Raw genomic sequence first — 13703 nt, forward strand, 5'->3', positions numbered from 1 at the left:
GAGTGACATTTAATAATTTACTTTTATATATACGTTTATTTATCCTTTATTTAACGTGGAAAATCCCATTGAGACTTTACAGTCTATTCTTCAATGTATACCTGGTCAAGACGGCCGCACATAAAATTACACCCACAATCAATTACAATACAAGACAATTAATAAAAGTAAGATCAGGCAAAACACATACAAAGACTCCTTTAAAACAGATCTGCAAAAGACATTTACCCAGAGATGGCAGTGACTCTAATTTGACTATGCTTTGCAGATCATTCCAAGCCCGGGGGCATAAAAGTACTGTTACATTAGTAAAATTGTACTCAATTACAAGTAAAAGTACTGGTGTTAAAAAAGTAATTGAATATTTTTTGAGAAGAGTAATTTTTACTTTTACTCCGAGTACTAGTTACTTTTAGGTAGTCTTTTTAAATTAATTATGAATAATTATTAATAATCAAATGTGGAGATTTATATAGAAAATAGCTATTTTTAACAAAACACAGATACCGTCCTGATAAAACATATAACTGAATACAACTCAGACAACATAAACATTCAATGTGTTGTTCTGTCTGTCATCATGAGGTCAGTTTTCCAGTTAAGACCATTTATGCAATTCCAACACTGTTCAATCACGTTTAATAGATCCCACAATGCAAAAATTAGTAAATAAGAGCCTTAAATACTGCAAGCAAAAAATGTGTTACCTAACTTGCATTGGATTAGCATTTACAGTCATATCTGTAGTAGCTCGATGATCAATTACTCATCATCAAGCCATCCAAGATGTATGTGACATTATTTCTTAGCCAGAACAATAATGATTTTTACCTGGTCCATAGTTTTTCATAAAATGCAATTCCACAGGTTCATGTCTTTAAAAGTTCAAAATACAGATAGTGACAACATAAAAGTAATCCCTGCGCCTTCTTTCGATGTATTAATGACGTCTTATTTAATCGATTTGTGCAAGAAATGTAACGTTATTACAACATAATAACTGGTAATGCACAGTAACTGCTTCGCATGCGTTCCAATCGCATATTTTCCCTACTCACTTATAAGATCACAGCACTTGATGTTGAGACTTTGGAGAAAGATGGACAATTTTACCTCATGATATAGCCATTTGGATGACACTTGGGGAACGGAGTGAAACACAAACTCAATATTTCTCCATTTCTGGTACGAGCCTTCGTATTGTGTCCCTTTACCGCAGTGACGTGCAAGCATGCAAAACCGCCGTTTGATATGCGCCCTGCCTGCCGCACACTTTCGTCCTCCTCCTTGATTAAACTAAATTGGCATCAGCTGTCTTCAAAAATCTGTGAGACGCAAGTTTTCCATGCGCGATTTGAGTGGACGGGGTCACGTGACGGGAATGATTATTCCCCTTAGCCAATCATATGAAAATTAAACATATGAAGTAGCGACGACAATGTGAGGAAAAATAGCACAGAAAAAGATACAGCACTAAAAATGTACACTGTTTTTAAACTACATAAAAAATTACAATTCCTGAAAAAAATGACTAAAGTACAGTCATTTGAGAATTTGTAATTCGTTACTTTAAACCACTGAATAGATCACCATAATCAATTACAGATAAAAAAGTAGCCTCCACTAGTTTCCTCCTAGCCTCAAAGGGAAAGCAGTTTTGAATAAAATAACTCAAGTTTTAGTTTAAGCTTCTTCAACAGGTTATCAATGTGTAAATTAAAAGCAAGTTTTTCATGTAACCATACCCCCAAGAATTTATATGACCCTACTCTTGAAATCTTCTTATCTGTTCTTTTAGAGTTAGTTAGACTATAAATCATATACTTTGTCTTTTTTAATTTAAAACCAATTTCAGCAGTAACAGTGAATGTTGTATAAAATTAAATTCATTCAACAATTCTATTCATTTATAGATTAAGCTGCAGTATAGATGATTGTTCCATCTGCATACAGATGTACAGTATATTAGCAGCAGTCATTGATAAATGTGGAAAACAAAGAGGAGCTAAAATAGATCCTTGGGGTACCCCTTTTTTACATGACATAAAGGGGAACTGTAATTTTCTAAACAAACACATTGATTGGGCTACAAAAAATAGATATTGGACACAGTGTTCCAGCCTGGATCGGTCTGGCGGCTCAGGCATTTTGTTAAATTGATGTGTAAATTAGCTTGACAATAGAGCAAGTATTTTTGAGTGCCGCCGTAATTTATCATTGTGTGTTATAAATAAAGTAGTTTTTAAGGGTAAAAAGGGCTTTTCTCGTGTACAAGTCTAAAAATAACAAATCCTCTGATGTGGATTTACACAATGTACGCAGGAAGGGATACACTAGAGTAGATTTAGTGCTGTTAATAGTTTTTCATGTCGGAGCTTGCTTACTTGGGGTAATTTTAAAAGATTATTTTATGTTACTCTGTAATACTTCATTCTGATTGGTCAATCGCAACATTCTAAGATGTTTCTGAAGCATGATCACTAAAATCTAATTGAATTAGAGTAATTCAATTGATTTTATTAAAATGCTTTAGAAAAACACATTACTGATGTACATTTACATAGACAAAACAATGGTACTGATCAATTTTAACAAATTAATTAAGACATCTCAAATATTAATAATAGTCTAGGACTAGCCTTAAGCCCCGTTTGTGAAACCGGGCCTAAAACGTTTTTGCATGGCTTTGCTAGCTCCACGTCTCTCAAAGTATCACCACATGATACAGTATAATAAAACTATAATCTCAAATCAATATTTCTGCTTTTATTAATTGATTTGCTAAGTGGTTGTGTAAAAGCCTCACAGTGTTTATGTAAGGCACAATGTACAGGCTTGCTATTGCCACTAAACACCAAAAATGATTTGAAATATTTTTAGCTCGTTTGTAACTAATGCAAATCTTCCATGAGGAAAAAAGTTTCCTAGTGGCTTAAAGCCAAGTCAAGGACATGCAATTTGGTTTAAACATTTGTAATTTTCACATGCGTTGTTAATTAGCCATATTTGCTTAAATATATTTCTAAGTAAATAATTTGTAAGGTCAAGATAACTCACAGTACCCGGCTGACCCTGTGTTATTAGTTTTGGCAGTTGTTATCAGAAAATAGCATATCTTTGAATGTCACAGCTGACCGATCAGAATCAAGTAATTTTGTGTGTTTTGTAATAGTTGTTATAATGAATGTCTTGTGTACTATAACAGTCATATTCTCTATTCATTCAGGTATATTATCTAAGGTTAACCGCTTTCCTTTTACTCACCGGGCTTATGTGGTGCTTGTGGTTCATCGTGTTTTCATTAGTGTTTCTGCTTATGAAAATGAGTCTGAAAATAGTCGCGTGCTATTATTAGCAGCGTGCGATATGTGGGAGATGCTGAATTATAGATCCATCCCATTTGGTGAAAGTCATCTGTTCCTTCAAAAAGTCCCAGATCTCAAAACAGGAAATGACTCTGCACCAGCTCACAATCTTTTAACTAAACAGACATTTCCTGCTCAACTTGTTTTTTTTACTTTTTGATACAACCTTCTATTCCAACGAAGTCCCCCCTTCACATTCCCCAACCCTTTACCCCCCTTTACCCCCCAAACCAACCCCACCCACAACACTGACACACACACACACTTCATAAGAATTGGACCATAATATGAACAGCATGTTGTCACTTGTCTCTGCACATAATATTAGGAGAAAACATTTCAATATTTTGAAAGTGACATGCGTGATGCTTGCTTGCTTGTAAATGTTACACAGGCTGGGCAATACCAGTATTTTTCTATATATATTTTTCGAAGCATGAGAAAAGCTAAAAAAAGGTTTGAGAAATAGTATGCATATTTAAAAAATGTTTTTATGTTTCATGAATCGATGAACATATCATTAAGTTATCGCTGTTTTAACTTAATGTAACATTTCATTTAAATAAGAAAACTCTTTAATTCTATTTACTCCTAGTTTAGCTATGTAATTGTTGCATTGTCTGCTGTGCTTATTGTTGGCTCTTAATGGGACAATTCAGCCAGGAATGACATTTATTTCATTATTTACCAATCCTCTTGTCGTAACAAACCTGTAGGACTTTCTTTTTCTGCAGAACACTAAAGAAGATATTTTGAAGAAAGTCTGTATCGAAAAATGAACACAAAACCACAAAACCAATGAGTGAATGGGTGCCAGGTAACGACATTCTTCAAAATAACTTCTTTTGTGTTCTGAAGAGAAAAGAAAGTCATACAGGTGTAAAGTGACACAAGGGTGAGTAAATGATGACAGAATTTAGATTTTTGGGTGAACTATCGATATAAGAAAAATGCATCTGCAAGTCTCTTTGGGTTAAAGCATCTGTTAAATGAATAAATGCAGATTTAATCCTAGAACTTTTCACACATTTATAAATGCACGCGTGTCGAGATCTTTGTCTGTGGGCTTATTTCTGCTCTCTTTATAAATAAAATGGGGACAGTTTAATGTAACTAATGGAGACTGTTTAATGTACCGGCGTCTGGCCTGTCAAACTCTCTGCTTTCCATCGACACCCGTAATTTCGCATGCAGGTGATGCATTAAAGACCTGCTCGTACATTTCTCTTCTTGAAGTTCTCAAATAAACAAATGATGTGTGTGCTGGTGTGTCTGCGCTAAGCTTTTATTGCAGAGTTGGTTAGAGGAAGACACTAGACGTCTGCTTTTTTTCATGACACAAAACAGCACTGTTTCATTTCGGGGCCGTGGCCGTTGTCATTTTACTCGACACTAAAAGTCCGGCCCTCTCTGCAGGTGAACCGCCCCCCGCTGTAGCTTCCCTTCCAAGCTAAGGACATGGAGGAGTGCGAGACCCCCCCGGCCAGAATTAAAAGGAAGGCCTGGGCTCAGAGCCGAGACTCCTGGCAGGCTTCTGGGTCTCAGAATCAGGACTCAGAGGAGCAGCTGTCTGCCCAGCCTATGGAGGATAAACCGTCCGCAGCCTCACAATCAGGTACAAATCTATTGGGGTTAAGATTTCTCACTTTTCGTTTTGTCGTCATGGTCGATGAGTACTAGGTTAATTCTTAGCTTATATACTATGAGTGATAAAGCTTTGACCATTTTAGTTGTATGTCTTCATGTTTTTGTTTTCAGTCCGTTATGAAGTTCAACCTGATGTAAATGCACACTGGCTCTTGTGCGGTACATCGATTACAATAATACAAGCCTCGTAGCAAACAATTTTATTTTTTATGGATGCTCTTAATCTCAGTTATCTGTATCGTAGTCCTCTGTCGGGTGCTGGTGAGCTTTGGGGGGTTAGATTATCTGCAAGAAAGGTGAACTAGAAGTCGTAAAGTTGTAATGGACACAGCAGGGAAAGATTGGAGATGTTTATGTGCTTGGCACAGCATTCGATTCAGCTTCATGCTAGTCAAGAAAGACCTGTTAAGAAAGTTTGTTACAGGCTTCATTCTCAGCCAAAGAGAAAGAAGAATCGTAGAGCACAGTTGGTTAACATATTGCTTACTGTTTATTGTTTGCTTTAAAAGGAAATTCATTTGTTTATTATGCAAGGCGTTTATTCATAGCCTTCATTTTTCATCCTCATTTTTTTTGCCCTCAGGTCCTATTCCAAACAAAATAGCAAGCTGGCTCAGAGACTGCAGGTAAGATGCATAAACTCACCGTTTATGAACTTCTAACGCAAATGGTGTGAGATCTGTGTGCGCGCTGTGAATTGTTAAATAAACAAATTTCCCGAAGGCTTTTATAGCGACAAACAGTCCTCTGTCCTCTGCTTCGGTGTCAGTGACGGGCAGTAAATTTGAGAGAATAGTGTGAATAGCTCAACAGGTTGGCAGGCTAGCGATCTTCCCAGAGTTAGTAGAGGATTGTGAGAATTAATGATTTTTTTGGTGGCATGGTTTGGTCCAATTGGGCCGACTGTTGCTGTAGTTTTCCTCAGAGAATTCTTCAACTGCCTGCCAGTCTGTGTTTTTTTAAAGATGTACGACTGTTTCGCTCTGAAGCGTAGGAGGAAAAAGCTGTTGTCATTGATTTACTTTGTAGATATACGTCCCTTATGACCAACATAAACCTTCCATGTGGAAAAAAACAGAGATTGCAGAATTGCCCATGCATGTCCTGCTCTTCCATTTAACAATGTGGTCGCAATCTAAAGGGAACCGTTTGGATGTTTGTTTGTTTGAGCAGACTATTGCTAAATTTCCTTAAAGGAGTACAATGTCTTGATAAAAATGTCCTTTTATTTAAAAAAGTACAAGTAACTCTCAATTAAAAACATTAATCTTTTCTCAGCACATACTTTCATAGCAGATTCAGTCAAAACAAAATTTATTCCGACACCTTCAACATTTCTCACATGATCACAGTTTATTCGCTATAGTTTAGAAAATGGTAATTAAATATAACAAGAACTAAGAGTTAAACTGTGTCAGAACAAATTAATCTTGATGATAGATAACTTTCATAGAAAGGTATGTAATGGATTGAATAGCTGTCAGCTGTACAAAATGTGAAAATACTAATTATGTGGTGTATAAAAGTCGAATTAACAATTTAAGGAAAAAACACTTTAAAACATGGTAAGGTCAAAGGGTCTCAATAATTTGGTCCCAAATTTTTATCCATTTTACTGGTTCTAGTATTCCACTAAATTAACAATTTTATGGATAAAATGTCACTTTATTTTGCCATCCTCACTTACATACTGTAAATGAACTACAGCGTCCAGCACCCTCTAGTAAAAAAATATCAAAATGATGTCTGAATAATTTTTGCTTTGACTCTAAATATGCTGGATAAAGAAAAATCTAAATTTTATACTTTTTTTATAAATATTAAAATTTACATTTTTTACTTTTTTGCATTTAGCAGAAGATTTTATCCAAAGCCTTTGTGATGCTAACACAATGCTTTACCAATAGAGCTACAGGATTTATGACATAAATTTGTGTTTGTTTGTGACACTAAGAACACAACTTATAGCACACAAACTGTGGTACAAGTGTGTATATACATCAAAATTCCTCTGTTTGTGTTCCACATAAACACAGCATACAGAATATTATTAGTGCAAATAAATATTGACAGAATTTTCCTTTATGGGTGATCTTAATCTGAGACATTTGAGATCCATCGTAAATTCCCCACTGAACTCGTGATGAGCGACAGATGTAGTGTTTGAGTTTCGCGCGCCACACGCTAGGTCAATAAAAATACCTCGTGCCACTTTTGTCCTTATTCCCAATTCCTGCTCATTATCATTAAACACACACACTGAACAGATATCCTCCTTTAAACTTACAGGAAATGTAAGTGTCTTGCTGTCGAGTTTGCTGGATATCCGGAGGGTAAAGACCTTGGTGTCGGTTCTGCTGCCGTTGTGTAATGCAGGCAACGCGTGAGCTATTCTTAGCGATCGTCATTTCACGGTGTGTTTATTTCTCACGGCATTCGAGTTTCCAGGTGTCTAGATGAAAGTAGCAGGACGGTTTGGAGACGATGTTATGTAAGTGTTGAGGCCATGAAAGATAGCGCACGTTGGAGTGCATTTGCGCACGTTGGAGTGCATATCATACAGAACCTACCATTCTGTATGATAGGTTCACAGAACTAAGCAACATGGCAAAGTCTTTGTGTGTTTTTCCTTGAGTAGTTTTTTAGGGACAGAAATAGAGTGAAGGACCTAATGTTTTCATCTGTCAACAGGACTCCACTTGGGTCGTCTTTGGATGAACAGAGCACCAGTCCGTTCAAAGGTAAGTTCATGTTCCTCAGACCAAAATGTTTTTACGTATGTCTAATATGAGCTCTATACATAAAGTCCATATTTGAGATTAAACCCAGATAGCACAGGTGCGTTTGTAAGGTGTCTGCTGATGATCTGGAAAACATCTTAGAAATGTCTTAGAAAGAGCGGTTTTACATACTTTCTCAATTATAAACATCTTACAGACATCTTCTAGATGACATCTGACAGGAATTGTCTCCAAGACATTTTGCAGATGAGCAAACAATAAAAAAATACGTCTTACAAATGTGAATCTAATAGACGTCTCACAGATGTATGTGTATTATTAGGAAAGGTTTAATTCATGTTTACTCACCCATGTGTCCTTTTAAACCCATTTGTTGTTGTAAGGAATTGTCACACAGCTTTCCCGTACGTAGACTTTTCAGATGGACAAAACGCATCATAAAAGTAGTTTTATGACTTCAGTGTGAGAAATAATTAGGTGATTTATACGTTCTTTATTTTCTCTCCTCCTCCCAAAGTTCAAATTTAGTTCACGCTTTCACATCCATAAATTAGAATTGGGACATTGCATTTGGCTAGTATTGGTTTGTCATGATTCACTTTTACATATGTTACTGGTGACGCATTGCGTTACCAATGCAAGGGTTGTGGGTTTGATTCCCAGGGAACAAAAAAATCGACTTATCGAGTCGGTTTCGATAAAAGAATCGGCCAAATGCAAAAAAGTAAAACACGATAGTTTTGAAACAAATGCTTTCAGATTCAAACTAACAACTAAGTGTTGTTGGACAACAAAAGCTTCCTAACAATTCTTTTGAAATATAAAAATATATCATGTAGGTGAGTAAATACTGACGAATTTCATTTGCGTGTGAACTGTTTCTTTAACTGCACTCGTCTGGGATAGTTTTTACTGTAAATAGTACCTCAACTTCTGGATAATTCTTCTCTCCACCACTCCTTGTGAACTTTGGAGCAAGATCTCTCGTACTGCACAGTGGTACAGGACACATGGATATTACCTCACACACACTTGTACACTCTCGGGGCCAATAATAGACCCCCACACACACTCACTCGGACAAAAACAAGTGGCCGTCCGATTAGATCAACGTTTCCTCAGAGCTTGATACTAAACGGGACCAAAGCCAAGAGCATCAGTATGCGTTTTAGTTATGCCGCTAGTCATCAGAAACTTGATCGGCAGTCTTTGTAATAACTTCACAGGTTATTGCAGCAAAGTGTGTAAATATTTACCTTTAACCTCCAAGTTGCGTGCAAGCAAATGCCTCAGTCGGGCTCCGGAGGGCTGCTTGGATTGTCGCATTTGTCTTCAAGTGACTTTATGGAGAAGAAAATGGGAAATGATCACCTGTTTATCACGATGGCTCAGTGTAAACTGTTATCTGAAAGATTTTCTATGGACTTTCCAGGACTGTTAAAGAATGGCTGCAGTTTTGAAGATGACCTCTCCCTGGGAGCCGAGGGTAAGTTCTCCTCTTTCTCTCACTTTCTGTTATACGTAATTGCACTCAAGTGTGCTGCTTTGTGACAACTGCGCCAAAGCATTCTGAGTATTCCACGTAGATTCTTAAAGGTTAATGATCTGTCAGTGTCAACTCAAACAAGAATGACGGCTGACTGGCTTACGTTAATTTCGTCATATGTTTATTTTGTTCTTTAAAGACTTGTGGGACTATAGCGTTTTTTTGACTGCTTTATTTTCTCTTGAATTACGTGCCATCTTGAGTTCACACACAAACGCAAAGCAACATGCCGACGCATGTGATACTCAGGATAAAATATTTGTCTTGGCACATCAAAGCACTTCTCTGCACGCATGGTGAGCAGGCTAAGCTGTAGTGAAGTGGGATAGAAAAGATTTAACAATTGAAATGCATTTTTAGCTCAACAAGGTCTTTACTGTAACAGCTGTCAGATATTTGCTTACAGGCACTTGTGCTCAGATAAGATGTAATGCTGAGTATTTGATTTGGTTAAGTAACTTTGACCTACTTTTTTCATTACTTTTAATAAGCAGCAATGAAAAATCGACGTTAATAACGTTTTAAAAATGCTTGCAAAAAAATTTGTAAGCTTGTGTGTGTCCTCTTGAAACCTGTATTTTATAATAAAGTAGTTTATATATTTTTTCTGTTTTATAATGAAATGTTTAGACCATCAATGACCCGGCAACTTTCTTTAAAAACTCTTATGTCGGTGTTCTCAGACAACTTTCTTCAACTTGTTTTTGTGCATCGTGGCGAGTCGAGACTAGTTCCTCTGAGTGGCTCAACCCCAATCACCTGACTGCATAGCAGGAATCAGGCAACACCAGTTGTGGGAATTGTATTTCTCTGCGAAAATATTTGCTTGAGTGTTTTACCTGAGGCTAAAGGACGTGTGCATCTCGCATGCCTGCAATGGTGCAGAGCACTTCAGCCTAGAAAGGCTCTGGTCAATGTCCTTTTATCCTCAGTGAACTAAAACCTGGTGTCTAATGTGATTTATAGCGCAAATCGTTGGGCGGGTTTGGATGTCGGTGCTTATAATTCCGTCATTGTGTGCTAAGTGATGAGAGGAAATGTTCCACAATTGGTATTCAGGAGTGAATGATGTTCGGCGAAATTGCTTTCGGATATTAACGCTGTCGTGACGTCCACTTGCCAAGCCAGCTTGGGAAAGAATTCCAGTACTGCGAAATATCATTTTTCATTTCTTTCATCGTTAGTTTTAACCACAAAGTTATTAATATTGTTTTCTAAGAAATGGCAAATTATTGCATTATTTATTTTAAGAATTTTTTATTTTTAAATAATTAAATTACTTTTACAGTGCATCCAACACATATTTCATCAGTACCTCTGTTCCTTGGGAATTGAACCCACAACCTTTGCATTGATAACTCCACTAGGACTGTAAAAAAACTCTTATTATAATTTTTTTATAATATTTTTGTGCTAAACCCTACTAAATTAAGTTTTAGTTTGTCCTTGCACTAGGTATGTACCAATATCAAAATCTCACTGTACGGAAATACCTCGACATTAAGTCCACCGTACGGTATTTATTGCGATACTTAAAATGAAAATGATGACTTGAAAACGTGCCATAAGCATACACTTTTCTTTATCCTCTAATCATAGCTGTTGCTCAGAGGTATGAGTTATAGTATGACATGGGTCAAATGACTTTAAAATCCCTTTAATAAAATAAAATAATTACACCAGATGGACCTTGACAAAGGTCACTTACTTTTTTCTAACTCCGGTGGAATTGTGTGTCAAATGAGGGAGGAATCCAGTACGCTTAACTAATTCTCTTTCTGTTTTTCCTTCCACAGCCAATCATCTCCAGAACAGCAGCCCACAACCAGAGGCCAATGGGTAACTCCAAATACTCCAAAATATTCCCATATCCTACGGCTTTGGTCTGTCCACAGCTAAATCTCTGTTCTTTATCCTCAGCTATGAACTGCAAGCCAAGGCCAGAAGGAGCCAGTTTAAGCAGAAGGGCCGAAGCATGAACTCCACAGGCTCAGCAAAAAGCAGCACCACGGTGTCCAGGTACTTTACGTCCCTCATGTACTGATGTAATTAGCACATAAAAATTCTGCAATCTTGTGCAGCAGCTACAGCTCAACAGATAAGGAGGTTTTTGCTCATTTTACACGTCTGTTTAGACTATTTTGTGGTTTGATTAATGCCGGATTCATTCATACTGCAATACTGCGTTTTGTTTGAAGCCCTTATTCACTATTTACAAAATTCACACTAGAAGCTTTCCATGAGCATCCCATTGGCCGAAACAAAAACAACCCGCCTCGAACCTCCTCTGTGTCACTTGGGCTTTAGTGATAGATTTCTGTATCAACCAAGCTTCTTTATCAGTTTATTTGATGTTTTTGACCGGTTAACAAAAACGTGTTTGTTTCAATATCTGCTGATCACTTTCTCCATTGATAATGCACATTTTTGGCACAAATCTCATTTGATTGATTTAAAATGTAGTAAAAATATAGGTTCACATATATTTATTACACGGCTCTCTCTAAAACAGTATTCTGAATGGTCAGTTTTCAGATTATTAAATGGCTTTTGATAATAATTTAAGGTGAAATTTATTTTGTTTTTATTGTGACAAAACAAAAGACCATAAATTGGTTGTCAGGTAGTTTTGCGTACATTATTTAATATTTATAAAAATCTAACTTTCTGGAGTTCATACTGTAACTATTTTACAAGGTTGCTAATTTGTTATGAATTCGTATAATGTGAATTGTTCAAAAACGTGCAATTATTAGAAAAAAGCAAAACTGTTGCCAATCCCCTAACCCCACCATGGTAACTAAAGAAATCTGTTTAATCTAAAATACTAGTTTTTGGTCTTTTTTGTTAAACAATTTCCCTTTAAAAAGTCTGTTAACATTTAAATCATTATCTAAGAAGCGGTATCCTGTCTCGGTTTATTTTGCAAATATCACTTTGCGTGATATGGTCTTAATACAATCCAGCTGCCTCAAGTGATTTGGTGTGGAAATATTTTAGTTAAATTTGAGCACTAAAGTATGCAGGTGAAATTGTTTAAAGAGATCTGTTTGCAGTGACGCAATGCTTAGGCAAACATTTGGTGGCTGTTGAAGTTGATGCAGATGTTTGCTTATAGATGTTTGTTCCCCTGAAGTGTTTCAGAATTGCTGGACCTGTATGAGGAAGATCCAGAAGAAGTTCTTTACAACCTCGGTTTCGGCCGGGAGGAGCCAGACATAGCCTCAAAAATCCCTTCTCGTTTCTTCAATTCCTCGTCTGGTGCCAAGGGTATCGACATCAAAGTTTACCTGGGAGCCCAGATTCAACGTATGGAGCTAGAGAACCCAAACTACGCCCTGACAAGTATGTCAAATGCCCTGTCAACACCATCCCAGACATGTGATAGTATCAACACGCTTCACATATCATACTTCTGTGTCTGTGCATGTTCAAATAGTGATTGAACTAATAAGAAAAAAACGGAGAGACTTATAAATGAATGCCGGTGTGTAAACCATTTAGAAAGTTCATCTTCTTAGTACTTAGCAGGTCATGTAAAATGATGACTATTAAATCGATGTAAAATCAAAACTTACACTCTTAATTTCTTGAATTCACGTTCTTGGACTTATTATCAATTTATTCGTTTATATGTTCTTCCAATTAAGAAATGGTTTGTCCCTATTATTTTTTAGTAAAATGTCAAAATTGTCGATGCACCCCAAAAACGTTGTTAAAACTCGTTTGATCGTTGCCTAAGCAAACCAGCAAGGAAATTTACAAAGTAGAAGAGCCTAGACATAAAGTCTTCATGTTAAAGAACACATTTTAAAACGATAATCCAAAATTTGGTATTCGTCCTTCAATTCTTGGTTACTCGCTCCAAACACAGAGCTCCCGACTCTAAGCGTAAAGGACATTCAGACTCCGCTCGATAGAAAACGAGCACAACGCGGCCATTGTCTACCGCGAGGCAAAGAAAGGAGACTGAAGGCGAGAGAAGTTGACAAGCAGGCCGTGGTTTAGAAGAGCTGATTCTGCTATCCGCTCACGTCGGGGTTCGCCTTGTGCACCAGCTTTGTGCCAACTTGTGTGTTGGCCTACATTAGCATAATTTTCATAGAGCCACAACAAAGCAGCTGAACAGGAAGAGCCCGGGTAAGGACGTGTGAAGTCTGTAATGAGGCCTGTTTTGTAAGACCGTAAGCGTACGGCGGTGGTTTTAGCTTTGTTGCTTAGTTTTTAGTATGAGGCTGTGGGTCTGCTGCTGACTTGTTTAACCATGAATTAGGAATAATTTGTTCCTAAGAGCTAAGAGAGCTCTATGAAGACTTGGAATATCCATTTGGCTATAGAGAAACATTGGGTCAGATAGGGTCTTCACTGGAGAAATAGGGGTTCATTTGTTTTCATTTCTTCTTT

General features: G+C 37.0%; 1 protein-coding gene across 1 annotated transcript in view; it reads left to right on the plus strand.

Annotated features, from left to right (window-relative positions):
* The window catches only part of itprid2 (ITPR interacting domain containing 2), a 36411-nt gene that overhangs the window by 9991 nt on the left and 12717 nt on the right, over positions 1-13703 (plus strand). The window contains 7 exon segments of the mRNA XM_056755071.1: positions 4782-4980; positions 5596-5638; positions 7704-7753; positions 9186-9239; positions 11096-11138; positions 11220-11318; positions 12436-12644. Of these exon segments, the coding sequence (XP_056611049.1) occupies positions 4824-4980; positions 5596-5638; positions 7704-7753; positions 9186-9239; positions 11096-11138; positions 11220-11318; positions 12436-12644 (655 nt within the window). The 5' untranslated portion in view covers positions 4782-4823.

The sequence above is a fragment of the Triplophysa dalaica genome, chromosome 8, assembly GCF_015846415.1.
Source record: "Triplophysa dalaica isolate WHDGS20190420 chromosome 8, ASM1584641v1, whole genome shotgun sequence".
NCBI classification, from domain to species: domain Eukaryota; kingdom Metazoa; phylum Chordata; class Actinopteri; order Cypriniformes; family Nemacheilidae; genus Triplophysa; species Triplophysa dalaica.